The sequence below is a fragment of the Annulohypoxylon maeteangense genome, assembly GCF_022496945.1.
Source record: "Annulohypoxylon maeteangense strain CBS 123835 unplaced genomic scaffold GGS22scaffold_7, whole genome shotgun sequence".
NCBI lineage: Eukaryota > Fungi > Ascomycota > Sordariomycetes > Xylariales > Hypoxylaceae > Annulohypoxylon > Annulohypoxylon maeteangense.
Window position 1 is genome coordinate 1,376,466 of NW_025953254.1, and position 19,023 is coordinate 1,395,488.

Here is a 19,023-nt window from a genome sequence, read left to right on the forward strand (position 1 = left end):
GGATCTACCCTAATCTATCCATCAGAAATCAATTGATTCCGCGCCATTGACTGTGTTCTCAGCTTTGAGGATACTTGCTTAATTTCAGCAAGACTGAAGACGGAGCCCCTCATTTCGAGATTTCGGTGGAGGTTATCAAAATTGTAGCTTTTGAAATCTTGTATGGGGTGTGAATAGGGGCACTCTGGAGAGGGGGTGCTTTCCCCAAAAAGTTGTTTCCAAATCAAATACCACTTTTTGTCGGCCTTCATATCTCGAGTCTTAGAGATTGGCGCCAGGTCGTTAACGGGGACCCCACCCATTGGTTGGCACTCAGGGTGTGCTTTCAATGACCCCTCGTCCTTGAAAGATACCCAGCAACGATTGCAGTAGTATTTCTCTAATTTGTGGTGCTTGTCCAAATGTTGTCGCAAATGACCAATAGTACTGAACTCCTTGGAAATGCACTTGATATGCTGCTCTGGGTTGAGTTTGTAGAATAGACAAGCAAGATATTTGGATTTGCCATTCAGTTTCTCTCTTGATAAACAAGACTCGCAAAACTTGCAAGACTTGGAAATTTGGGTGGGTTTGCCTTTTTTGGTAATATGCTGCTGATCGGTGCTTTGGTGCAACGAGGTACCTGGAGAAAAGGGTGCTGGTGACGAAGATGTCTTACACTGGTCAGCCATTGATGGCATTGGGCAAGGTGTACTCAAATGTTGAATAATATCATTGGTCCATGGAGTGCGAAGCTGAGAGCTATCAGGATAATATGCGATATTGAGTGGATCCACATGTATCGGGAAGTCAGGAATATCCCACTGATGTCGTAGCGGCTCGATAGCATCTGCGCCAGCTATTTCCATTTCCAACTCGGGATCGATTGGGTCAATTCCATTACCCTCTGCGTCACCTAACTCGGGGAAATAGTAATACTGAGGAGCGATAGAACTCGTGGGATTCAAACAGCTTTCCCCGAAGAGAATGCCTGCCGATTTCTCATCCTTGTCAATAGTTGAAGGGGAGTCAGATGGATCAGTGGTATCCGGGCAACTGCTGTGGGGGGTGCATTCTCTGTCGGCATACAGCAGACTCGGCCTGCTGATTTCTGATTCAACCCCACTAATTGATCCGGTATTGTTGTGACTATAGTAAACCAAGGGGACTGGTTCCGAGTTGGTAGCAGCTGAGTACCTAGAGGGAATCTGATCCACGGCCATGTTCTTAGCTTGTAACTGTGAGGCTCTTTCGGTGAACGGGTGACTTGTTTCTAGTCCACGCAGAGCCTCACGTTCGGTAATCACCCCATCTGCCTCGGGTCTTGAATATAAAGTGCCCATTCCTTCCGCCCTTTCATCGGAGACAGAATGCACGTCACAGTAGCCGCATCTTTCTTGCTGGCAAGACAGACACGCCGGGTAAAGCGTTGTGGACATAGCGCCATAACCTTCCCATTTGCAATGACACTAGAAGAGAAATTTAACGTTAGTACGTATTACGAAGGGATCCATGGATGAGAACTGTCGACTTACACAATGCCAAACAAACGCCATTGCACCAAATTGGCATACGGTATAATTACTCTGTACCTACGGCTGGAATGTTCGGCTGGAATGTAGATGATCACAGAAAAACATCATCCACAGCTGCACTTGATGGGATTTAAAGCGGTCTTTGAATCTTCTTGATACTAGATTATTGGCAGTACATGTAAATTAGGCCGTTCCATTGGCTCGTTCCCTCACTGTATATTACGAATACCCAATTGACCCAGTCATAGTCATGCCATAAGTGGGAGGAGGGCATATTTGATCATCGCCATGATCAACGGACACTCCTTAACGGTAACTTTTGATCATGGCCTTGATTGAAAGGTACTAAATAGGCGTATCTTTTGATCAAAACCATTATCACTTGTGTTTACACTACTTCAGGGCGATGTGAAGATGCGTGTGTTCGAGTGTTATTGGCCGGGCATGATGTCCGGTCTTACGTGCATGTGGCTTTCCTGATCAAAGTCTTGATTATTGCAACGCTGCGGGATGATTGGTAGGTCGTCGTTACAGCGCAATTGCTAAGAATAAAGCGGTCAATGGGGTGCCTGTTCTATTGGCGCTTGACTTTTATCGCAAATCTCCAGAGCCGTCATAGTCTATCGAGATTAAGCTAGAGTCGAGGCAGGCTGAGCCATATTCGAGATCAGTGAGTGGGCGGCGTGAAGTTGGTTTACACTGATTAATAGTTCGCGAACTTTCAAACGAGGTGTTGATCGGGTCCGAGATAGACGTTGTGAAACGAACGAACGGAATAATGGTTGCCTCATTACCCCCGCGCAGCGATTACATACCTACTAGGTACCTAGTAGGTAGTAATGGTACGATACTTAGTAGGCCCTTCAGCCAACCTGAATTTTCGTTGTGGCATTTACAGAACACATGAAGATGTAGGATATGGTCATCATGGATATTGAAAGGTTAAATGGTATTTTATGAAAACAGAGAGCATCAGGAAAGAAAGTATCGCTCATATATGTACTTAGTCAGATATTACCTAACTGAACGCTCTTTCCAGGGGGATTCGAGAAACGTAAAATGTTGCTACGTTGGTAAGACCACTGGGCATTGGAGGCCGACAAACTCTTTGGGGGGAAGGCATGGAATTGCTATCATTTAAAGTTACTGCTTACATAAGGTGAAAAACGAAAGGTAAATGACCTCTATATTCTTGAATTCCAGTTCATAGCCACTGGGGGGTAATGAAATATGACCACCCTTTTCACGAAAGGCTTTATGTGGATTTAATTGACGGGAAAATGGTTGAATTTTTTGGTATTATGGTAAAATTTTCGCATGCTAACAAATGTAACTGCTGCTCAGCTATGGCGCCAAAATCACGAAAGAAGGCGCAACAATGTGTTAAAATTAAGGGGAAACGATAAATGTCAAGGGATGCCAGCAACTTGACATATAGGTAGGACCTAAGCTGAACAGACGTGGCGGTATGAAAGATCCTATATTGATTTGTAGAATTGAATCTTTGATGATGTAAATGAGCCCTAGAGATTGGAAATTGGTGCAAAGCCTTAGGGGCAACTAGAATAAAATGTCTAGAAGCTAAGAATCTCACTAGACACATTCAAAAATAGATAATCGAGTAGCGGGGGCTGGATGACCTAAGCACCCCGGTCCAAGCCTAAGGCGAACAAAAAAAGATCAACTCCAAATTTTCGCGTCACGATCTTTTTTTCCTGGTTTATTCCCCGACGCTATTTTCTCCTCGCCGGTCAGCTGGCCACGGATTGCTTCGTTACGGCGGAGCTTTCGCATCAGTCTATGGGGTAACGTTCTATACTTGGTCATTATGGCTTTTAGCATAATAGCACTTGAGACGCAATTGTTCGGACTATGCAAAAATTAAGCTCGATCCGACCGTAAATAGCAGATCAACAGATGCGATCTCATTCGGATAAGCCGACATGTCAGTGTAAACCCTCTTTTTACCTTGTTTTTGGGGGGGGCTTACCCGTAAAATGTGGATCGGGCAGGCGAGGAGTTAGGGCAAAAAAAACTTTGATTAACCGGGAGACAGTAGTCCCGGGCGCTATAAAATTCTTTCACCGATCGATTTAGGTGCTTCAGTGACCTCAATCACTGTATTTTCCACCGACCGGAAATGTTTAAATCGTTGTTTCAGTTACAGGTTACCTCCCCAGTACCTTAAAAAATACTGACCGACGAGCACTGTAACCAGCGTTGGTTGGTTTGGCTGGACATACTCGACATGGACTAATCTCAGGCGTTGCTGGCGAATCAATATAACCAGGCCTAGAATCTATTGGTTCGCGGATTGCAGCGGCTCTTCGATCGACGACTTCGTACCTGCAGTGAAATACAGCATGACGTTGCCGGGTCCCAGTGTCCAAAAGGAGAAAGTCGAGGACGGATTGCACCACCAAGAGACCATTTTGCATAACCCCTGCCTGGTTTTACTAGCGACCAGGGAGCAAACTATGGGGTAATGGTTATGTACAGAAAACTCCTCTGCAGGTCTCATGATGCCTTTACCAGCTTAACCCAAGCCCCGATTTCGTAACAGCTTCAACTCTGTGAGCTTCTGTTAGCTAATTCCTAGCTAATGGGATCCATCACGCGGTTACCCCAGATTCCACTAACTTACCCTTAACTGCTAGGCGCCTTACGACATCGACGCCAAGACGATGGATTTTCCAGTCTAAAAAAAATTACCGATTCTCTTTTTTGCCTTGCCTACTAGGTACTTGTCTGGGCTGAGAGAAACAGCAAATCCAACCTGATCATGTTGTCATCTCCATGCGACAAGCTACGCCGGCAAGCTCGCCTAGCGTCTAAGAGCCACTTATGTCCACCGCGTGCCTTTTACCATTTCCTTGGGCCATGAAAATTTTTCTAAAATCGAATTGTTTTCATTCTAGAATTAGAGTACGTAGTTACGTATCGTGATCAGCTTTGTTCCTGGGTCCTGTCCGTGGGCGCCACGTGCGGTCAAACCTGGAAGTTTCTCGAGGCGGTAGTGTAACTATGACAAAGGGGTTGCTCCCCGGTCATCGCCATCGAATACGTATATTAACCTGAGCCCTCCATCCCATTACCTATTCTGAGTCAGGCCCTTTACTAGAATTCTTAATCATCAACCATTAAACCAAAACATAACCACCTGTATCCACATATACTATAAACTCATCATCAACCTCACCACTGAACAGGATAATCGCAAAGATGCCTAACTTCACCATCACCGAGCCTCACCCCACCATCCCGAAGAACTCATACGCTCACTCTGGCCGAGGAGGCGCTGGTAACTACTTCCGCGCTCCAACCACCACGCCCTCTTCTGGCATCGCAACAAGGCCAACACCAGTGCCGACCACCTCATCCCGCTTCCACTCCGGACGAGGTGGTGCAGGCAACGCCCACGTCTCAGTCGAGAAGCCCGTCATGTCATTCGATGAAGAGTTCGCCTCCAAAACCCACATCGAGCAAAAGCCAGTTGGCTACGTCGGCCGTGGCGGTGCCGGAAACGTGTATGGAGCGAGCGGACCCACCACCGTCCGCAAGGGTAGCGACGCTTCGAGCCATCACAGCTCAAGCAGCACCGGTAGCTTATCCAACATATGGAGCCGCATAAGTCACCGGCACTAAGTTGCTACATACAGTGTAACCTATCATCATCATCATCATCATCGCGATGATGATCAACGGCGATGACCTAATATTCAACACATCGCACACTACACCAACTACACATCAACATCTCTCTACTTTTCATCAAAGGCGAGCATGGCGCAGCGGAGTTCTCGGGTACTATCACGCTTCACGACGAAGTATACCTAATAGGGTACCACGATCCCCTGAAAGGCGGATCGAAGGAAAAGAAAAAAAGGATTTGGGAGCGGGGCCTCAGAGCAAACAGGAAACCTCAATGATTTGGTTTGGATTCACGGGAGAAAGGAAAAAGAAGTATCGACTTCACCTTTTCCCTACCGGCTGGCAGACTCCGGGACGAAAGATATTTAATCTTACACACTACACACCAATGGCAGGCGTTTGTTTCTGGTGAATTTTTTGTGACGGATGGATGGATGAGATATATACCCCCGACGACGATGGTTTTGGTCGAAAAAGATTATCATTTGGTTTATGAAGACATATTATAACATGGTTTTGAATGGAAGAAATATTGGTAGTCCGTGTTTTATCATGGCTACGAAGAACCTAACTTCAGTCCCGAGTTTGATGCACTTCTTCATTCGTGAATTACCTTGAGACGCCGTACTAATTTTATCTAATTGATGTTTTTCGTGTAAGAGGAGGGCTAGTCAACACATCATCATAATCGCGTGTGATCTTCAACGCCTGGGTATCATTCATCTACATAGATGACATAGGTAATCCGCCAATAATCTGACACACAAGCTGCCGGCGCCGACCTCTGCCTTCTGTCCCATCACCCCTTCCCTTCCCCCCAGCGAACATCTCATAAAACTCAGTAGAGCGAACTGTCAGACCCATTCCCCCTCGAACACCCCCTAGGTAATCAAGTCTCTAACAGGGCTCGTGTTATGCATCTGACTAATTCCGTCGCGCCCATATTTAGTACATTCGGGATAGGAGATCACCAATTCTCGTAACGCGTTGACCCCCTTCCCCCTCATCCCGAGTATGTGTTCGTGAAACATTCCGCCTACCTGTATTCATTCGAAAATCAAGAAACGCAGGGAAGCTTATGTCAATTTTTTGTGGATGATATCGGGGTCCTCATGCCAGTCGTCGATGCTAACCCACATCTACGTCCAAGTTAGCACTTCACTTCTAATTCCCACATGCATAATACAGACAGAATACGACGTACCTTTCTAAATGTGCTTAACCCAGCCAAAATACTGCCTCCGATCCAAGTCGAGTACTTCCGCTCCGGCGGGGCAAAGATCTTGATCCGCATGTCCTTGACAGCGAGCTTCTTGACCTCGCTCAACAAGCGGTCGCCGAAGCCCTTCGTCAAAGTGCTGCCGCCGGACAAGACAATATTAGCGTAGAGCGCCTTCCTCAGGTCCAGATCGGTCCTGTTTATGGCGTCCGTGACGATCTGCTGGATGCCGGGGTACTCGAGGCCGATGATCTCGGGGTCGAAGAGGATCTCGGGGGCGCGGAAGCGCTCTTGTCCGACGCGGAGGCGGTTGCCGTCGGGAAGGACGTACTCGGCCGTCTTGCCTTGGTCGAGCTTGGCGCTCTGCCATTCTTTTTCTTCGAGCTTGGGGTTGAGGGCGACGTAGGAGACGGATTCTTTGATTAGTCGTACAACCTCCTTCTCTGCGCTTGTGTGGAAGACGTAGCCGCTCTTGCGCAGCAGTGTCTGCATGTATTCCGTCACGTCCCGGCCCGCTACGTCAATGCGTCGCATTGATGATGGGATCGCGAATCCCTCGTATACTGGCACTGCGTGTGAGACGCCATCGCCTGAGTCCAATACGCATCCCGTCGTGCGCCCACTGGCGTAAAGGGACAGGACTGCTTGGATAGATGTGTACAACGCGGGCACGTTGAAGGTCTCGAAGAGGATCTGGGCTGCCGTGTCGCGGTTTGCTCGCGGGTTTAGCGGAGGTTCTGTTAGGAGGACGGGATGCTAGTAGACGTGTTCACGTTAGCGTTATTTGTAAATGGATAGGAGCCGGCATAATATATAATTAGGGAGTAATATGAAATACGTGTGCACGTTAGGTACCTACCTCTTCGCTCATAGTTTTCAAGCCTTCGCTGTAGACGTACTCCCATATCTTCTCCATATCATCCCAATCCGTGACTATGCCGTGCTCTAGGGGATATCTGATCTTTAGGAGCCCCCTGAGCTCCGTCGCCGCTTTTTGGCCGATGAATACTTCGCCTTCTAACGCACCGGCTAGCACTCGTAGATGTTTCGGTCGCCCGACGAACGAAGGGAAGTAGCATTTTGGTAGATCGTCTCCCGCGAAGCCCGCTCTAATCGTGCCGGAGCCATTGTCCAGCACGATGGGTGCGTTGTGTAGGGAGTCTGTCATCGTTGGCTTACGCGTCTAAACTTGGGTGTTCTTTTCTATCCACTCCTGTCTCCCCTTTTTTTCTCTATTTTAAATTTTGGCCTTTACCCTCTATTCCGTAGCCTATGGAGCCTCGGTTTTGCGATGTTGTTTTGTTTCGTTTTGTTTCCAACCCGGGGTGTTTCGCAGGCTTTCGGCTTTCACAAAGTCACAAAGTCGGTCAAAGTGGGTATTCTTATTCCGTTTGTTATTGCACACCGGATTTTTATTTTTGTGGTGTCTGGCTTCTCAAGGGTATTATTAAATCAAAGTAGCGAACGAAAAAAGAATGTCAAAATAATTAGTCGTCAATTCGTAAACCCAAGAAGTAAGTCGCTCAGAGCGGTGGAAGATGGACGGATCGTGTAGCAAAGAACGAAATCGGCAAATTGACAAGTGACAGTTAGCGGTTGGACATTTTTGGCGAAGCTTCAAATTCAATTCTACGACGCGCCTGCCTTTCTTTAGATTGTCAGGAGCTTCTGCAGGGGTCCGTGTCAAATTGACAGTTTTACGTGGTCAAAGCTTAGTCTGCGCACAGATCACATCTATTCCCGGTTGATATGTCACTCTTCTAATATGTGGGGCAATCTTTTCATTTACATCTCATTTTCGTCATCTCATCTTTATCTCGTCTTTATTGAAGCAAATTCATATGTACTAAATCATATACCAACTTATATCAACTTATATTATCCTAACTACTCGTCCAATAATACATTTCGACAACCATCTATAGCTCTAATCCTCGTGCATAAATCCATGCAGGGTCTTATTCCTCGCGATGTAGCTACGAATCCGCTTCCCGAAAATCCACAACGGAATCGTGAAAAGATTGACAGCGATAAATACGCCTCCAAGCACATTGAACACGCTTAGGACGCCATCTCTTGCTAGCCAATCGTTGACGAAGTAGGTTAGACCGAAAGTGAGCAGGTTTCGGGCATTGATTGCCACAAATGCTATAAGCCACAGCGGTTAGCAAATACTTGAAATTATCGCTCACGGAAAACGGAAGCTTCATACCTTCTTCACTCAACTCTTTATGAGAATCGATGATATATCCGAAAACACTCGCATTAGATAAGGCGAGACTCATATTTGCCAATCCAAAACATAAAACGGGCCCGGACCAGTGGGTTTGAAAGTGGACAGTAGCACCGAATCCGAAGAAGCCCACGATACCAATCAGGAATGAAATGATAATAGGTGGCAGTCGGAACTCGGGCTCATAGATTCCGTGGTTCTTCTTGGCCAAGTACATGCAAATCCAATCGTTCAATGGTCCAGAAATGAGCTCTCCAATGAGGGTAAGAATAAAAGGGGAGAGCGAAATGAGACCCGTTTCGGAAACTGAGAAGTTATATGGCGGTGCGGTGAAGATCACGGCGTTGACGACGCTGAAGACAACTATCCAGGACAAAGTTATTCCATAAAGCAAGAATCCCCAAAGGACGGCCGGGTAGAAGAAGATCACCATTGGACGCAGGAAAATCTTCCAGAGGGGTGTATCGGTATAGATACCACCCCACGGTCTCAGACTTTGTAGGTATGATTCTTTACGTTCTGTCACCACTCCGGTTTCTATCGTTTCTGCATTCGCATTCTCATCTTGTCCAGATGATATTTCTTTCTTCTCCGAAGCCTCCAATTTTGTCTTTTGGCTAGTGGCGCCTTGGTCTGCTAGTTGTTGTTCATATGACTTCCTTCTGTATGCTGTTTCGGGGACGAAAAGGATGACTAGAGGGAGTAAGATGCCGAAAAGAATAGCACACCAAATCAAAGTCCACTGCCAACCTTGATCCTATACATTCTATTAGTAACTTGTCATCATAGTCTTCGAGGTTATTTACCTGGATGATATAGCCAGCGATGAGGGCGCCGCCGCTGATACCACACAACAAGAACATGTTCCAGATCGCAATTCTGGTTGCACGTTGATGCACGTAATAGGTGTCAGCTATGGTGCACTGGACAAGGACTTCATACGGAGCCATGCCCAGACCGCTCCAGATTCTGCTACCCAAGAAGCTGCTATAATCTTTCGCAAGAGCTCCCCAGATACTCCCAGAAAGCATGATGATGCTCGACAGAATATATACCGGTCGCCGCCCAATCTTTTTAGCCAGAGGGTTGAACAGGAACAGCGAGAGGCCGATCATCAAGACTACCCAGGCCGTTGCTTGCGATAGTGTATTGACCGTAATACCGAGCGCTGCAGCGATCTCGACGAAACCTGGTGAAAGCATTGGACCGTATGCACCAACAACACCAGCGGATAGACCGACGATGACGAGAATAACGTCTTTTTTCCATGTTGGCCACTAATAACTGTAAGCATAAGACTTCCATACTTCTTCATAGCCTCGAACTTACGTTAAGAGGGTCATTAGGGGAGTCGGTTGGCTGAGGGGCTAATATGATATGCGAGTGCCTCCCAGTACCGTGCTTGAGTAGATCTCGGGAGATGTTTCGATATTCCTCTGGTACATCAGACTGATCGGCAAGTATGACTGAAATTTCAATTAGTACTTGTCTCGTTGCTTGTTGCTATCTTACAGGCGACGCCATACTTGTGCCGGGGACATGGTCCATGAGCGTATCCTCAAGTATTCCCCAAGGCATCTTGTCAACTTGTTCAAACGCGAAGAATATCTTAATCCTATAATTTGACAAAAATAATTAACCTTACTGACTCAGACGCGTCCTCGGGGACACGATATTTGATATACACTGATCGGGGTTGGAGAATCTAGACTGATACATAAGCACTGACTACACATCCCCTCATTATAGCTTTCCATGGTTGAGATGCCGGCATGAGCAAGGATTTCAAAGGACTCCTGCATAAGGGTAGCATCCAGCTACTCACTTCACCAGTCAGAGCGCGTTGAGCTCAGATCTACGAAAACTCCACACGATCTAAACCTGATTAACAGATACTCCGCGATGCTAAAACTTGGGGAAATGAATATTGACAAGTATCCCATGGGGAACTAAAAGGCTTCATTGACTTCCCCACGAATTCGGCAGAAAAAAAACTCCCGTCGAAATTGGAGTGGACTATCTAGTTCAATTCTTAATGATTTTGGACACAGCTTCTCATTGGCCTTTATTAGCGAAAGGCTATTTGAAGTCTTCTAGCACTTGGGGGGGTGATCATTTCTATGCGTCCACACCGTCGCATACCGCACTTCAGGGGTCTCGATGTAACTGCCGACAATCATTCTGGGGTTCGAATGCGGGGAACATTGGCTCTAATATGGTTAGGTTGAAATAGAAACAGACAGCCTCACAGAGAGTCAGCAATGCACAAGTAGAAGAACACATGCCGTCCTCCCTATGCTGGACCGAGATGTGGAGGAAGACATGGTTTCACAGTTAGGGCCGAATCTAGCTACGTAATTAATCCCGAGGTCAACTCAACACGGTATCTGCGATACGAATGCACTCCGCGAATTCCGAGGTTTTAAGAAAGCTAGGATATCGGCAGAAAAAGAATAATCAAGAAGAAAAGCAATAGAGTAAAGAAGATGGTTGAATCACAGAATCCTGCCAAAACAGGCATCAAAGTCATCGTGGTGGGCACCGGCTTTGCGGGGCTGACAGCAGCTATCGAGTGCCACCGCAAGGGCCACGATGTGCTGGTGTTAGAGAAATTCCCTGAGCTCAAACTTCTGGGAGACATCATCTCATTCGGACCCAATTCCTCTAGGCTCTTTGGCCGATGGCCAGGCGTCGCTGAGAAATTAGAACCTCTGAGCATGCGAGCCGACGCGATTACGCTGAAATCCTGGAAAGGCGAGACAGTATTCACGCAATACTGGGAAGGCGAAGACAAGGAATTCGGCATCCGTTATGACGGCCACCGCGGCGAGTTCCATGAAATTGTCTACAATCATGCGATAGAGATCGGTGTCGAGATCCGCCTTGGCGCCCGTGTCGAGGATTATTTCGAAGACGACAAGCAAGCGGGCGTGATCCTCCAAAACAACGAGCGTATCACCGCTGACGTGGTGATCGCGGCAGAGGGCGTGCGCAGCAAGGGCCGTAAGATCGTGCTCGGGTTCGAGGATGCGCCAAAGCCGTCTGGGTACGCCGTGTATCGCAGTTGGTTCAGCGCGGAGGAGATCGCCAAGGATCCCGACACCAAGCACTTCACCGAAGGCGGTGACCAGCACGTCGCCTGGCTCGGACCCGACGTGCACTTCATAGCGGCATGCATGAAGAACGGAAAGGACTTCTCATGGGTGTGCACGCACAAGGACGAGGCGGATATCGAGGAGAGCTGGCAACTCGAGGCGCCGCTGGAAGATGCGCGCAAGGTACTCGAGGGCTGGGATCCCATCGTCCAGAAAATCCTCGACAAGACGCCTAGCCCGCTCATCGACTGGAAACTCGTCTACCGCGACCCTCTACCTACATGGATCTCCAAGGGCAGACGCATCGCGCTAATCGGCGACTCCGCACACCCGTTCCTACCCACGTCCATCCAAGGCGCTTCCCAAGCCATGGAAGACGGCGTCACAATTGCAGTCTGCCTGCGCGAGAGCGGGGGCCCGGATAAAGTGCAAGAAGCTGTCGCCGCATTCGAAGCCATCCGGTACGAGCGCGTCAAGTCGGCGCAGAAGACAGGCGAGCAGACGCGGGATATCTGGCACAAAGCCGACTTCGAGGCCGCGAAAAAGAACCCCGAAAGCATGCGCTTGAGACGCGAGGCTTGGTTGCTGGGTTTCGATGCTGAGAAGTATGCTGAAGAGAATTATGCGAGGACGGTGGAGGTGCTACGGCGGACTGGGTTGCAGGATACGAGCGAGGCGAGGAAGCTCCATGTGCCCGAGGCGCGGTTCGGGTATTTGGAGTATGATGGTGATGAGAAGCGCCCTGCTACTGCGGCGGAGAAGGTTTCGGCTGAGGCGCATGCTGTTAATGGGACTGTTATCTCTTAAGATAGATACATATTGGTGCTGTAGGTAAGATATGTGCCTAGGTAGTTATCATATATACATAGAGAAGAGGCTAGATGTAATCGACAAGTTTGTTTGTAAGATTTCTTAGTATAGCTTAGATATAAGCGCTTATATGACTCTATGAGTACGGATTCTCCTTTTCTCTTCCACGTTCCCCTAGACTTCGAGGTCTGTTCGGACCCCCCTTGGCCGTTTCTTCAAACTGATTAATTAACCCGGAACGCCTCCTATGTCATGATGTGTAAACCTGCCAGGTTTTTGTTCTGGTAACCGAAAAACGCCCGACCGGATATTTATATGTACAGTTTGTATATGCAGTCGTTGTGACGAATGGTTTTATGGTTTATGGTGTGTTATGTATAGCCCATTAGTGTATGGGCGGGTTGGTGAATATCAACAGATTCGAATTAGAATTGTCCCATGTGGCCGTCGAGGAAGTAGCTCGATATCAGAGGCCAGCTGAGGAATGTGCCCATTGCGGGGAAGTATCTACGTTGCCAGTTATGTTAGATGGAGTTTCTGGCTTGTGTGGGTGATGGGTGAAATAGGAGACTTACACTGAAGCGACACCAGCGCGTGCCCTGACGATGCGGCCCCAGTCGGCGCGCTGAGAGGGTGTGGTGGTTGGAAGGGCTTCGATGCCTTCGACGATCCGGGTCGATTGTCGTAGACCCTTGTACGCTTGCCGGATGATGGCGGAAAGGGGAGCTTGGGCTCGGGAGGCGATGGCGGCCGACATTTTTATTTATGTTGGTGAGATGAGATGATAAGGTCTAATAAGACAAGTGTCGAAGTAGACTTAAGAGATGAGATGATCGTAAGAGTTCGTAAGAGTTGAGATGATTCTATCCTTCGAGCTCGGAGCGGAGATGTTTTATAGTATATACAAAAATGTATATATATATGCAATGAAGTTTATATGAAGAGTGAAGATGTCTATGTTGCTGTGATGACGAGAGTTTCTTTTTTTGCCTCACAAGGGACGTTCACGGGTTCTCTTATACTAGCTAGCCTACTACATCACGGGCAACACACTCGGTACGCCGTCACCTAATCTTACTCACGACACTGGGGACACTTCTCGCGGGCCGCGCCTTACAGAGAGTTCTAGAGGTTGCTGAACATACGAGACGAGGGACGATCCGGGGTTAGCGGCGCAATCCAGCGGCATGGTTTGGCAGGACGCTCATGACGGCATCCTGCGTCTCCTGGGACCTGACAGGCCTGTCAGGCTGTGTCCATCGGAGAAAAAGCTTACTTAGAGGCATTTCGAATTTTTTGTCTGGTGAGCTGGAGCCTCGTCACGCCATGCGGCTATTCATAAGTGGTACGGAGCGAGGCGGCGAAAAGGGACCGGAGATGACTGGTTGGGTTTTTACCGCATTTGACCTGGAGAGGGCGAAAGATCAGGTTGTTGGACTTCTGCTTATGGTAGTCTGGCCTGCTGCGTGGTTCGATCGAAGAATTGGGTGGTGTGATCGGAATGTGCCGATGGGGACTACGACCGTATTGGAGAAATGGGAGGGAAAAGCGGAGCGGGTTAAAGATTGACCCCAATGCCCTGAGTAATCAGAAGACATCTGATTGGGTACGGGGTTGTGGAAGGTTTGGTCTAGATTAATGCACGTGATCTTCGTGGTTCTTGAGTTTATTTTCCTTTGGGCTGTCAATTTTGAATTTCCTCCCGTTACTTGTCAATTTCTAACAACCGGTTGTCTTGGACAAGACATCGGATGATGGTTTATGCAGTGCTACAACTTCCTGACTATTATTAATATCCGGTCTGGTCCGGTTTCTCTTCTGGTCTTCCATTTGAATTCCGATCTTTTGGGCTCGGGATACGTCAAGTGACGAGATTCTCATGCCCGGTCTGTTAGCTCACTTGAAGTCAAGTTAGGCTAGGACCGAGCTCTAGACCACCTGGATTCGGATTCTGCGAAATACTCAATCACGCCTTGTGTCTTCTCGGGAGGGAGCCGAGCGCGCGCTTGCGACAAGAAAATACGATATGCATGTGGCTTTTATTCTTGAATTCATAACATGGAGATGCTATTATACATTGTCTTCACAACAATCCTACACTTGCCAAGGCAGAGTACAGCTGAACTTGGTGACTTAAGGGAATGTGTGAAACATCCAGGAACCCAAGCAGTCTAGTTGATTGGAACGTTTCATCAACCGCTTACTTCTGCATCCTTCGAGGCGCATAATAGCCATCATAGGCTTATCATTCATATGGGTTTGAACCATGCATTAGAAGTACCTAGGTAAGTGTTTCCAAAATGACCTAGATACTAACAGTTAGGAGGGTTGTCGCACAACCCGACACCACCACTTCGCGGTCCTCGGGAATGGCGAAACCCCAGTGGCCAGATAAAGCCGAGCCAGCGACGCTACCTTCTCAAACAAGAATCACCGCCTTGCTAAAATAAGCACAACTTGGTTTTGAACTCGGCCATTATGCTCACCTGGGATTCCAAGGATCTATAAAGGGTTTACTATACTGAGCTTCCAGGCTGCGCAAAGACGTCGTGTTGCCGGATCTGGGCAGTTGCCCTTAACAATAGGGCCTTGCATACTTAGCTCTCTCCTATTTGGCCATAGGCTTCGTGATGGCTTCGCTACAGCGACGAAAAAGCCTTGGAGATGGGGAGATTGGGTTTGGTGTAATAGGGTTGACGGCATTACGCTTCTTGAAATCCGGATATCGCAATAGTGGACGTAGAACCAGGTCGAGCTCTATATTATAATCTCTACAAACCCCATACGAATATGTTATGCTAGGATCTGCATTGGTGTTGAAACATGAACTTTAGCCATCATGTTCTCTAGGATTCTCATTGTGGCTCTTTCCATCATCAAGCTGGTTTCGGCAATCCCGGCTTCCCCGATATCCCTCGAAAAACGATTACCGGGCCGTGTCGTTAAAGCCGCCGATCCGGTAGTGATCGATGCCAATTCCGAATATGTCAGAGTTAGCTTCATGAATGATGGTAGCCTAATCGGCGGTTATGTAGCCACGGACGGCAACGAACATGTTCTGCGCTTGGTAAGATCGACCAACGGCGCCCAGTCGTGGGATTACCTTGGCGAGGTATTCCGAGGTGAGGTTGCGACTCACGATATCAACAACGCGATGCCACTTCAGTTACCCAACGGTCGTATATTGTACGCATATCGGAACCACGATCGCACCGGTAGCGATTGGCACTACACTTACTTCCGTATCTCGATCTCGTACTCGGATGACGGCGGCAAGACATTCGAGTACCTGTCCACTGTCGAGGAGCATGTCCCGTCCGGCGTCAACGGCCTTTGGGAGCCTTTCCTACGTATCGCGAGAGATGGGTCTCTCCAGTGTTATTACTCTGCCGAGAATAGTGCCGGTGACCAGGACAACTTTATGAAGTACTCTACTGATGGTGGCTCAACTTGGTCAAATTGGATTGCTGTCTCAGGGGGTGACAGGAATTCTCGAGATGGCATGGTTGGTGTTGCCCCTATTGACAACAACGGAAATCTCATGTCGGTTCTCACACTTTAGCTTCCTGTTATCAAACTTGCTAACATCCCATACAGCGCTGTGTTCGAAAACACCGAGGATGGTCCTTTCTCGGTAAACTACGTGCTCTCACACGACGATGGGCTATCCTGGGGCCAGCGCAACCGGCTCTACACGGCGCGGAATGGCAAGCTGGCCGGGGCTCCACAAGTGTATAACGTGTGGGGAACTCTAGTAGCAAGCTTCATGACGAACGAGGACGTAGACGGAACTAGCGGATACGACGGCGCCCAGATGAAAGTCATCACGAGCGTCGACGGTGGGAGCACCTGGTCTGCAAGTGTGGTAACCGGCGAGGCGGCATCTCATTGGCCAGGCGTGTTTAATCGCGACGCCACACACTTTCTGGCCTTGTACTCAAAGGATGGGCTTGGGGCTGTGAGTCAATTGTATGAATTGCAGAATTAGGGGTTCGGGGTTGTTCATGGGAATCTTGTCCTTAGTGCATGGCAGTTATCTTCGTATGTATATACTTCACTTGTGTTGACCTCCTTAAAATTATTCATTTGCCTACCTATGGATAATATTCATGTAAGATACCTACCTACGTAGGTAGGTAAGATGCTTATATTATTGTTATCACATGAAAAATGTGGATTTATACCCTCTACTTATCCCCTAAACTACTATCCCCGTACTACTATATAGTACTCGATTAGGTTTCAAGATTATTTGTGCGATGAAGAACTTTTGGCATTGCGACTTATTATCCCCCACACGAAATTATCGACTTTGAATACGCAACCCCGAATTCGCCAGCCGGCCAGTCAACCAGCCAACCACCATTTCCGAGAAAGATATTCATGCACCTAACATATTCATCCAATTGAAACATACTTCAACCTGCAGCGTATATTGCAACCCCACATATCACATCAATATCCCCATGGCTAGGACCTTGGTCTACGTGGCCTTCTCTCCAGAATATGGGCAACTCGTTATTATTATCCATTGGTTATCCTAAAAGTTTCGAGATTTGACCGGCGTTTAGAATATCAAGCAAGAGGAGATTTGAGCATCAGTTGTTTCTACATGATACAAATAAGCTACGCGCTATTTATTTTTCTTGTTGTTATAGGTAGAGCGGTGATGAAGATCCTCCAGGTGTAGGATAGCCTCGTGTAACTCGGAATATAATCAAGGAAAATATATTCACTTGTGCTACTATGGACGTATTTGAGGAACAAACCATTTCATGTTCTGTTTCTTAAGGATGAGGTCAAGATCCTAAATAGTGATATAGTGACACGGAGGCAATACTGAGTCGACGTGGCGAGTTTAATACTAGATCAATATAATCAAGTTGATGATAGTAGGTACGTACTTTGCTAATGTGCTAACTATAGATAATGATGGAAAGTTGCTCGTATATTACAACGAATCGACTACTAGGTATTCATCATTTTTATCTGTATAGATCGATTTCTAGTTATAAATTAAGGCGCATTATTAGTGTTTGGTTTTCGTGAAATGGTATACCTGGATAGTCAGCGGTACCTTGCTTGTCGTATATCCTGTAATATTTTCAACGATTTTATTTAGGGCTGTGGGGATTAGTAATTAACCATAACTCGGATATAACTTAGGAACTTATAGTTCATATTAAGCTAATAATTCTTCTGGTAACGCACTTAATAAAGAGCAACGTATCATACCAGACGAACTAAGGGGTGGCAAACTGGGTTTGAAACTGAAATATTTGAAACTCCACAAACCAACATACTGTTCGCCTATTAGGGTCGGATGGCCATCACAAGATGAAATACCTATCATGCATGTCAGCCACTGAGAGCGCCAAGCTTTCTGGGTAGTACAGACCAAGCCGCGGCCAGCCTAATTGCCAACAATTGCAACTGTCTCGGAGTTGTAAAAGTGGATAGTTGCGTCCTAGGATCTCGATCGGTACTGATGTAATGCCTATCAACTTTCCTATCCCACTCTAAACTTGTGCGAATATACTATTTTTGAAGTCTTCAAAGTTTAAGACGAAGAACAACTTCCTAATGATTCCGATGCAGTTTCTCTACGACAACACGTTAAAAATACTAACCAGAAACAAAATAATGTAATGATTAAGAAAATACATAAGACTTAATTAAATATGAAAGATCGTTAAAATAATATTCCGATACCCGACTCTCCACACCAAGAACGCACGGACCAATGGGTTATCAATTCTCATAATTTAGCGTCTACCACTTTTGTATCTCTGGTAATAAATTCCCCTTCCACGCGCCAACCATCTAAACTATCTCATTGACAACGCATCTCCCCGCCGAAAAGACGACAGGTGCTAAAACTATCGAAATTTCTGCGATGTTATGATAGAAGCTATCCGGATAGCTCAGCGAAGTCACTCGTACTCCGCGCGTCTCTTAATTACCCCCGGCGCGCCCTGGTCTATTTTGGTATTTTGGTATCCGGTCCTGAATCCAGCTAGCTAATTTCGCCAATTCCGGATAATGACGGCGAGGAAGTCCTACAGCTACACCGGATCGAAATTCTCGAGGGTTCTAACCATTGCTGGTATGTCACTATTCCATTACTTTATCAGAAACTCTTCATAGAGAGCTTTTATTTTCATCTACGATATGGCTGGTCAGTGATGACCAAAACTGGTAAAAGGTCAGACTGCGTCTGGAACTTCTGGTTTCGAATTCTATAACTCGCCTCAAACCCAACGTAGTTTTCAACTCGAAAACGCGCCTCTAAAATGCCCAAATTTACACAGGACTCGCTACATTCAATTCATTGGCCCGTCTAGTATTTTGGGATGTAGGAAAATAAGTTGCAGATCACCGCTGCACGTTCCGCTATGTAGGAGCCCAGCCTCGCATCGCTACCATGAGGCAGGGCCAAAGGCTACGGAGAACACCCGCGGGCGTCGATTGGCGCCTGGGGATATCTTGAGCGCTGGTTCG

General features: G+C 47.3%; 7 protein-coding genes across 7 annotated transcripts; 3 read left to right on the top strand and 4 right to left on the bottom strand.

Moving 5' to 3' along the window:
- Positions 1 to 14: 14 nt before the first annotated feature.
- GGS22DRAFT_200009 (uncharacterized protein) lies at positions 15 to 2,272 on the bottom strand (the record flags this gene model as incomplete). Its single annotated transcript, XM_047966373.1, has 2 exons — positions 1,515 to 2,272; positions 15 to 1,448 (listed from the first exon to the last, which is right to left on the bottom strand). The coding sequence occupies exons 1-2, from the start codon at positions 1,533 to 1,535 to the stop codon at positions 15 to 17; spliced, it is 1,455 nt and encodes a 484-aa protein (XP_047819682.1). The 5' UTR covers positions 1,536 to 2,272.
- Positions 2,273 to 4,344: 2,072 nt separating this feature from the next.
- Positions 4,345 to 5,408, top strand: GGS22DRAFT_135234 (uncharacterized protein). The gene has a single exon (XM_047958564.1). It carries the CDS (start codon positions 4,737 to 4,739, stop codon positions 5,157 to 5,159), a length of 423 nt encoding a protein of 140 aa, XP_047819683.1. The 5' UTR covers positions 4,345 to 4,736; the 3' UTR covers positions 5,160 to 5,408.
- Positions 5,409 to 5,853: 445 nt separating this feature from the next.
- Positions 5,854 to 7,981, bottom strand: GGS22DRAFT_135252 (actin-related protein, ARP1 class). Its single transcript, XM_047958565.1, has 3 exons — positions 7,244 to 7,981; positions 6,370 to 7,140; positions 5,854 to 6,304 (listed from the first exon to the last, which is right to left on the bottom strand). Exons 1-3 carry the CDS (start codon positions 7,550 to 7,552, stop codon positions 6,242 to 6,244), a joined length of 1,143 nt encoding a protein of 380 aa, XP_047819684.1. The 5' UTR covers positions 7,553 to 7,981; the 3' UTR covers positions 5,854 to 6,241.
- A 208-nt stretch (positions 7,982 to 8,189) lies between these two features.
- Positions 8,190 to 10,423, bottom strand: GGS22DRAFT_135256 (MFS general substrate transporter). Its single transcript, XM_047958567.1, has 5 exons — positions 10,144 to 10,423; positions 9,947 to 10,083; positions 9,424 to 9,894; positions 8,597 to 9,374; positions 8,190 to 8,532 (listed from the first exon to the last, which is right to left on the bottom strand). Exons 1-5 carry the CDS (start codon positions 10,193 to 10,195, stop codon positions 8,312 to 8,314), a joined length of 1,659 nt encoding a protein of 552 aa, XP_047819685.1. The 5' UTR covers positions 10,196 to 10,423; the 3' UTR covers positions 8,190 to 8,311.
- Positions 10,424 to 10,976: 553 nt separating this feature from the next.
- GGS22DRAFT_135254 (putative monooxygenase) lies at positions 10,977 to 12,620 on the top strand. Its single transcript, XM_047958566.1, has one exon. The coding sequence runs from the start codon at positions 11,104 to 11,106 to the stop codon at positions 12,517 to 12,519; it is 1,416 nt and encodes a 471-aa protein (XP_047819686.1). The 5' UTR covers positions 10,977 to 11,103; the 3' UTR covers positions 12,520 to 12,620.
- Positions 12,621 to 12,634: 14 nt separating this feature from the next.
- Positions 12,635 to 13,917, bottom strand: GGS22DRAFT_162155 (uncharacterized protein). The gene is made up of 2 exons (XM_047961179.1): positions 13,098 to 13,917; positions 12,635 to 13,029 (listed from the first exon to the last, which is right to left on the bottom strand). Exons 1-2 carry the CDS (start codon positions 13,277 to 13,279, stop codon positions 12,948 to 12,950), a joined length of 264 nt encoding a protein of 87 aa, XP_047819687.1. The 5' UTR covers positions 13,280 to 13,917; the 3' UTR covers positions 12,635 to 12,947.
- Positions 13,918 to 14,838: 921 nt separating this feature from the next.
- Positions 14,839 to 16,736, top strand: GGS22DRAFT_135294 (glycoside hydrolase family 93 protein). The gene is made up of 2 exons (XM_047958568.1): positions 14,839 to 16,065; positions 16,120 to 16,736. The coding sequence occupies exons 1-2, from the start codon at positions 15,362 to 15,364 to the stop codon at positions 16,508 to 16,510; spliced, it is 1,095 nt and encodes a 364-aa protein (XP_047819688.1). The 5' UTR covers positions 14,839 to 15,361; the 3' UTR covers positions 16,511 to 16,736.
- Positions 16,737 to 19,023: the final 2,287 nt, after the last annotated feature.

Bases quoted from the DNA above. Each gene is read 5' to 3' on its own strand.
- GGS22DRAFT_135234 (XM_047958564.1), top strand. From the start codon at position 4,737: ATGCCTAACTTCACCATCACCGAGCCTCACCCCACCATCCCGAAGAAC.
- GGS22DRAFT_135252 (XM_047958565.1), bottom strand. From the start codon at position 7,552: ATGACAGACTCCCTACACAACGCACCCATCGTGCTGGACAATGGCTCC. The intron at 7,141-7,243 runs GTAGGTACCTAA...CACGTCTACTAG, and splicing joins TGAAAACTATGAGCGAAGAG to CATCCCGTCCTCCTAACAGA. The intron at 6,305-6,369 runs GTACGTCGTATT...ACTTGGACGTAG, and splicing joins GGTTAAGCACATTTAGAAAG to ATGTGGGTTAGCATCGACGA.
- GGS22DRAFT_135256 (XM_047958567.1), bottom strand. From the start codon at position 10,195: ATGCCTTGGGGAATACTTGAGGATACGCTCATGGACCATGTCCCCGGC. The intron at 10,084-10,143 runs GTATGGCGTCGC...TTGAAATTTCAG, and splicing joins GGACCATGTCCCCGGCACAA to TCATACTTGCCGATCAGTCT. The intron at 8,533-8,596 runs GTATGAAGCTTC...TGTGGCTTATAG, and splicing joins TAAAGAGTTGAGTGAAGAAG to CATTTGTGGCAATCAATGCC.
- GGS22DRAFT_135254 (XM_047958566.1), top strand. From the start codon at position 11,104: ATGGTTGAATCACAGAATCCTGCCAAAACAGGCATCAAAGTCATCGTG.
- GGS22DRAFT_162155 (XM_047961179.1), bottom strand. From the start codon at position 13,279: ATGTCGGCCGCCATCGCCTCCCGAGCCCAAGCTCCCCTTTCCGCCATC. The intron at 13,030-13,097 runs GTAAGTCTCCTA...CTGGCAACGTAG, and splicing joins CGCGCTGGTGTCGCTTCAGT to ATACTTCCCCGCAATGGGCA.
- GGS22DRAFT_135294 (XM_047958568.1), top strand. From the start codon at position 15,362: ATGTTCTCTAGGATTCTCATTGTGGCTCTTTCCATCATCAAGCTGGTT. The intron at 16,066-16,119 runs GTCGGTTCTCAC...CATCCCATACAG, and splicing joins GACAACAACGGAAATCTCAT to CGCTGTGTTCGAAAACACCG.